At 42.1% G+C, this 7,331-nt stretch overlaps 1 protein-coding gene across 1 annotated transcript; it reads left to right on the top strand.

Moving 5' to 3' along the window:
• Window positions 1-1,006: 1,006 nt before the first annotated feature.
• Window positions 1,007-1,806, top strand: LOC109212543. Its single transcript, XM_019376193.1, has one exon. It carries the CDS (start codon window positions 1,238-1,240, stop codon window positions 1,751-1,753), a length of 516 nt encoding a protein of 171 aa, XP_019231738.1. The 5' UTR covers window positions 1,007-1,237; the 3' UTR covers window positions 1,754-1,806.
• The last annotated feature ends 5,525 nt before the right edge of the window (window positions 1,807-7,331 follow it).

The following is a 7,331-nucleotide window of genomic DNA, read 5'->3' on the forward strand; positions in this document are numbered from 1 at the left end:
TCATAATCATCATGCTTCTTCTCGCACATGCTTAACTTAGTGGGCGTTTGGACACAAAGAATGGTAAAATTCTGAAAAAAATGATTTTTTTTAAAGTAAAAATCGTATTTGAAAATTAGAGTTGCGTTTGGACATAAATATAATTTTGGATTGTTTTTGAATTTGTGAGTGATCTGAGTGAAAATTTTAAAAAATAGCTTTTCGGAGTTTTTAAAATTTTCGAAAAATTTTAAAATTCATCTTCAAGTGAAATTTGATAATTTTATGGCTAAATATTAATTTTGAAAAAAAATAAAAAAATTCCGAAAAAGTGAAAACATTTACACGGCAAACGGGCTCATCTTTTTTTGCTCGCTTTTACAACTTTTGTCCTCATTCATGATATGCTAACCCTCTTAAATAGATTCACAAAAGCAAATTTCCACATTGCGTTCGCATGGGTACCTCTTATTATTCCTTATATATCTGCAGATAATATCTAATTTCTACTGAGGGAACCTTGAAGCAATGTTTGTCTCCGTGTAATCCATATGTTACAGGTTCGAGTCGTGGAATAAGTGTTGATATTTGTATTTGGGTAGATTGCTTACATCGGATCTTCTTGAGATGCGGAAGATGCGGTCTTTCTCGAACCCTGCATGATCGCGAAATACCGGACTGCCTTTTTTCGTATTAATTGGAATCTTTATACAAATAACCAGACACATCCATTGTTTAATTTTTCTAGCCAGTATATATACATTGGTTATATACATTTATACATATATTATACATAAATTATCTTTATATTGTACATTCGCTGACTAATTTTAATTTAGGCGGATGACTTGACGACTATTTAAGTTAATTCTAAGAAGTTTTAAGTGAATCTTTTGCCAAAATTCACATTTTCAGACTTTCAATCATGAGCTGTAAGCCTTTAACTAACCGCATAATGTTTCCAAATTTTGAACTGTATACCACAGCCTTAGTTGTCAACTCACTCTTTTAACATCTTGCTCCTCTTCATATGATCATATCATATAATACTTCTTTTTATTCCCACATTTTTCTTCCTTTCTTTTTTCTGTTACGTTCCTCGACAAAATCCACCGTCTTTTCCTTCTTTATTTTGTCTTCTTATTCCTCTATCTCATAACACACACACACACAAGAGAAGCAAGCCAATAAAAAGAAGAAAATCGCATTATAATTTGCAGGACAGAGGTGGTGATTTCAAGAATCAGAAGTAAGAATAATGGACGGTGAAGATAGGCCGAGGACAATGTGGAGAAACTTGAAACAACGGTTGGGATTCACTGGGCTAGCCTGCTGTGGGTCCACTTGGAACTTGAGAATATCGGACATGACGATAAGAGAAGAAGAAGAAGCAGAGGAGGCCCAAATACAGGCCCAATTATTTGGTGAAGAAGAGCCCACGATTGTGGCCCATCAAGGGAGCGTGAACCTTGCTACAGCTCTGGCGGCAGAACGTCGATTTCGGAGCGTGGGTGCCACGGCGAAACTGAAGACGTTGATGAGGTTGTTTGAGGAAACGGACGGTGGAGATGAGAAGAGCAGTCTTAAGTTGTACAGTAAAGAAGGAGGTGGAGTTGATGAGATGTGCTGCGTGTGCATGGAGAGGAATAAAGGCGCGGCGTTTATTCCCTGCGGACATACCTACTGTAGGGTTTGTTCCAGAGAGGTGTGGTTGAACAGAGGCTTGTGTCCGCTTTGTAACCGTTCCATTAATGAGATTCTCAATATTTTCTGAGATTTGTCTCTTATTGTTTATCTTTTTAAATTTCTATAGGTTTTCATTTTCATCATTTTGATTTTGATTTTCTTCTTGGTTGATTCAAAGAGGAGTTATATCTTCACTCCTTTTCATTGTTTAGGAATTTTTGTGTAGGAAAATTCTTATTGGAAACAAGTGAAGTGAAGAAATGAAAAGAATTTAACAGCAAGTTGTTAAAAAGAAAAGTGTTTCTTGCATTTAATTGATCCTGCATTCAATATCCAAAAGAGGACTTCATATTTTGGTAGCCTAACTTGTACCGATTGGATCAATCGTTTTGCTTCATGGATCCCCGTTCCGCTATTTAAGACTTCTCGTACGTGCTTTTATGACTTATAGGGATGGTTGGTTTGGTTTTGAAAGGGTTTGGATCGAATTCGGAGCACTTAGTTCTATAATAGTGGCATAAGGTGGTCAAGTTTGACTTGAGTCAACACTTTTAGTAAACGACCTCGAAATCGGAATTTGAAAGTTCCAAAAAGTTCGTATGATGATTATGGACTTACGCGTATGTTTAGATTGAGTTTCGGGTTGGTCGGGAGAAATTCGGCGCTTATTGTTGAAAGTTGACATTTTGAAGATTTTAGAATTCCCTAAGTTTGACTTAAAGTGGATTTCGGTGTTATCTATGTCCTTTTGAGATTCCGAACCTTGGAATAGGTTCGTATTTGTTTGACAAAAAATATGAACCTTTGGTTAAACTAATTAAGTAAAAAGATAAGAGATTAATCCTAGTTAAAGATAATGACCTCAGATCAGAAATCGGTCTACGTGGATAAGGCATGACAGTGTTAGAATGGTAATGCAATGTGTATTAAATGTTCAAGGTTAATAATGTGATGAGAATAACAAGCATTAAATAACAATAAATGGCACTTAATGTAAATAAAGAGAATGATTCACCCAATATTGAATGGGGTGGATGATTCCTCTTTCCGACAATGATGTGAGACAAATAACTATGGGAATGCTGGAGACTTTCTCGGATCTGATGTGAAAAGTGTAGAATAAACAACGAATCGAATCTCTTTAGAAAGGTAGTGTTTGTATTTATCTAGAGAGTCAACTTTTCAAGAGAGTTCTTATCAAAATCAATAGTACATGCCCTTTATCTACTCTCTCTCTCTTTCTATTTATATGGAACATGCTCCTAATCAGACCTAAAAGTACAAATACAGAGAATATTCAATGGAATATTCTCCCAAATATCCTATCACAAAACTAGCCGTTTCTGTTGCTTTAAGCGTTTGACCTCGGCCATAACCGACTGCTCGGCGGTAAGTTCCATTAATCATTATTCGACCTCGGCCTAATCACTTCTAACAATATCTCCTCATGCCGAATTCCCTTAGTCAGATTTTGACCCATACAGTTAGTCCCTCCGCTTATCGAGGTTATTTATTGGACGACCTCGATGGGCGGACTTCGCTAGTAGCAGTTTGAGAGATTTAGGCGAGCATGTTGAGTAGTAACGATCACGGCGAGGTGATGACATGGCGCTTCGTGAGCCATAACTGATCGTTATGTCGATTTAGAATGACGTCATGACATCATGCGTCATTATTAAGCATTTTCCCGATACGTTACGTCGTTTTCCGCGCCCCTACCATTTCGATATTTGTGTAGCGACGCTTTGTATCCTCGATTAGGGTGCCTGGAAGGTTTCTTATAAATAGGGATGGGAACCCCCTATTTGATTTGTTGGATTTTCAAGCATTCGAACCTCTAGGCTTTTCTTTCTTCTTCTCAGTGCTCTTGCATCCCTGTTTTTCCTGTTTTCAACAATTTTTTCCATTCCCACCTCCTATGTACTTGTAATTCCGTCGCATATACATAACCAAAGATGTCTAGTGCATCTTCCAACCCTGAGGGGACCTCTGATCCAGTTCCATTGTCAGTGAGCATGCCCCCTCATGATGATGGGGCTGAGGACGAAAGCTTCCCTACAGTGGATGAAATAATCCCTCGCAAGGAAAAGGCTTGGTCGGATTTCTTGAAACGGCTCTGATGACGAGCCTGAGCCCGTTGAATCTGAAATGGACGCGGAGGCCCTTGCTGAATTTAGGGCCAAGTTTAGAATCCTGGCTCATATCGACCTTGTCCCGGCTGGTCGTGATGTAGTACAGGTTCATTGCCCTAGATAGTGCACATGCTACGCGCATTCGTTCCTTATGGGCTATTCGCTTCTCCTTTCCTCATTGGCGGAGGACTTCTACCGTTATTACGGCGTATGCCTCACCTAGCTTTCCCCTTACATTTATAAACTCATTCTCATATCGACAAAGTACGCGGAACTGGCCAGCCGCGGTATCTCTATTCGCCATCTACTGCACCTCTACGCACCCAGTTTCTATAGGGGGATAATGTTACACCTTCGTCATCGTGGAGGCAAGAGTTTGGTGGTGAGGATGGACGATAAGGCCAATCGTCAGTTTTGGTTTAACATTTTCTACGTCAAGACCAAGGACGTAGTGAGGAATACTAATGAATTTCCTAAGGCGTGGAACTATGCTCGTAAGTACCTCCGCCGAATGTTCATTTCGCTTATTTCAGTAGTAGCGTAATCGCTTTATTTTTATATATATATTTTTGTTCAGCTGAGAAAGAACCCCATTCGTTGGTTGCGGACATTCATGACTGGGATAGCCAGGTTTTGCCTCATACTATGGGGATCCATGAGTGGCCGGCATTTTACAAGAAGTTCGGGCCCAAGCCTCCGGTGACTTGTGAGTTTTTAGTTGCTTCGACCTACAGGTCGTTATGTTCTTTTTTCTTTTTGTACCGTGGAGAGTTGACCTAACCTTTGTTTTCCGATGTTAGGTCGGAGAGCTTCGAGAAGGGCGAGGGCTCCTACTCCAGTATTCTGCGAAACGGGTGTTGCTACGGGTCCTGTTCTTATTGCGGATGCGGATAAGCCTGCCCATCCGACGACTTCTCTCAACCCCCAGCATTGAGTAGACAAATTCAACCATCGGCGGCTTCAGTAGCAGAGACTCCGACTTCTCCCGTACTGCATCTGATAGATGAGTCGTCACCAAGTGAGGGAGACTTGATTCCTCGTAAAAGGAGAGTGGTGGATGTGGGCGACGGGACCACCCGAGCAGTGGACTCTTCGAGGGACGGCCATGGGCCGACCACTACTGTACCGTAGAGTGACTCTACCCNNTACCCCCCCCTACCCCCCCCCCCCGCCGGAGATGCCATTGTCCACGGGGGGTCACGGAAAGGTCGCCTTTGCCTGAGGTTGGGGATGGAATTAGAGGGCCATCTGAGGCTGCTGACGTCGTGTTAGTGAACGAGCCATCGTCCTCGAGGCCGGTCGGCGTTCATTCGTTGGTCGAGGAGAGAGCAAAGGGCGTTGTCGAGGACGGTTATGAAACTGGTTCTGATATTGACCCCGAGGAGGTGCAGAGGTATAATGAAGGATTTACTCGGGTGGAGGTGAGGTTGGAGGGGTCTTCTCGTACCATCGCGATCCCCATGGACCGTGACCTTTTGGTAAACACGGAGGATGTAGTCCCCTCCTTGGGTCCTCTCTGTTCTAATGCGGAAGGCAGGACCTTGGCGACGTTCAATGATTCCCCTCTGTCGACGGGCATAGCCGGCTTCGCCCTGAGAGTAAGCTTTCCGACCTTCTTAGTTTCTATGCTTTGCAGCTTTTCCTCTTTTTTTTTTCTTTCTTAGATTGACTTTCTTTTCTGTTCTTTTCTATAGACCATCATCTTGGAGATTGAGAGTGTTCGCCGAGAGGAGAGTCGCAGAGCTACTTTCAAGAAAATAGAGACGAAGTACCACGAATACAGCAACAATCACTGCGATATCTGCAGGCGGTTTGGTGCGAGTGGGATCTTCCAAGCTATCAGAGACGAGCTGAAGCAAAAAGATGATGAGCTTATAAAGGTCATCAGTAAATGTAGCGAGCTCGAGGGGGCGCTTAGGGAGAAAGAAGAAGAGCTCGAAGTGAGCAAGGGAGTTGAGGCCGAGTGCGCGGATCTTCAGACCCAAGTGCTATCTTTGCGGGCCGACCTCGAGCAGTGTACAATAAGGGCTGATGCTTTGAGTGATGAAGTCATCGAGAAGAAGGCGTAATTGGAGAAGGCCGAGTCAGCTCAGTTGGTGGCTTTGGAAAAGGTGGCGGCATTGGAGGATTCGATTTGTGTCCTCCGATCTGAACGGGCGAATGATATGGAGACGACCACACTCAGGGAGGCACGACTTGATGAGCGGATTGGGGGGCTGGAGAAAGAGGTCTCGAACCTTGGTGATCAGATTGCTGCTCTTGAGGCCGAGAAGGTGCAGTTGTTAGCTCAGCCGTCCTCCTCTCACACTTCTGCTTACCTCGATGTTCCGCAGAATTTGTACGAGATGTGGATCCACGTCGAGGCTCAGTTGGACATATTCAAGAATTTGATGATGGTGGGGAAAGTTCCTGAGGCTGATTTTGAGGATGCTCGTGCTAAGGCGTGTGAGCACATGATTTTTTCCCTATGTGAAATACTCCTACAAATCAAAGAAATAAATTCTTCCAACTGTTTGCAATTTTATAGGACGTTTGTAGGAATTTGTGTTAATTGTTTGCATTGTCTGTGCATGTTTACTTTTATTAAAATCATGAAAAAATACAAAAAATGCCATGCATTTCATTTAGATCTTTGTTTTTATATTTTAGGATTAATTAGTTAATTTATTGTTTTATTAAAAATGAAAATAAAAAATGGCTGATGTTTACATTTTATCTTTTAATTTTTATATTAGTAATTTTTCTCTTATAATTTAGGATCAAGTAATCTTTATAATTATTATAATAATTAGATAATTAGTGTAATTTTACAATTTAGATAATTTAGGAATTTAATTTAGTTTATTAATTAAAGAAAAAGAAAGACAAAAGAAAAAGGAATTAATAAGTGGACAAAGGTTTTAAAACCTGAAATTGGGCTGCATTTAACCCCAAACCCGTTCCCAAACCTAGGCCCAAACCACGCCACCCGGTCCAGGTTCCCCCACCCCCAAACGACCCCGTTTTGCCCCTGTTTCGTCACAGCCGTTGGATCTTAGTAATCCAACGGTCCGGAACTAATAACCCCCCCAACATATAACTGTCCTAACAAGACTAACCCCCCCTATTCAACCCTCACTCAGTCTCTCCCCTCTCTCGTTAGAACCAAACCCTAGCCGCCCCCGTTACCACGCCGCCTCCGCCACAAATCACCCATCGGAAATCGCCTCACGGCGGTTCCGGTGCCCCAGACCTCCCCAAATTTCTACCAGTTAACCCTTGTCCCTTCCTCTTTCCAAATCCACAAGCCCTTTCCCCAAAATCCTCACCCAAGTCCTCCGATTTTAGATCTAAGAGTCGGACCCCAAAACCTTAGTTCATCCAAATCATCCCAAAATCACACCCCACACTCCTCACACCCTGTTGAACCCTAAACTACAATTAACTTCCCAAAAAACCTTGCCCTTTTCTTCAAATTTTAAATCTAGTATCCTATGAACCCTAACCTTTTGGTTTCCAGTTGGTGCTTTAAGAGGTGAACCACAAACTTTCATT

This window comes from Nicotiana attenuata, unplaced genomic scaffold, assembly GCF_001879085.1.
Source record: "Nicotiana attenuata strain UT unplaced genomic scaffold, NIATTr2, whole genome shotgun sequence".
Classification (NCBI taxonomy): domain Eukaryota; kingdom Viridiplantae; phylum Streptophyta; class Magnoliopsida; order Solanales; family Solanaceae; genus Nicotiana; species Nicotiana attenuata.

Coding starts and splice junctions, on each gene's coding strand:
- LOC109212543 (XM_019376193.1), top strand. CDS start 1,238: ATGGACGGTGAAGATAGGCCGAGGACAATGTGGAGAAACTTGAAACAA.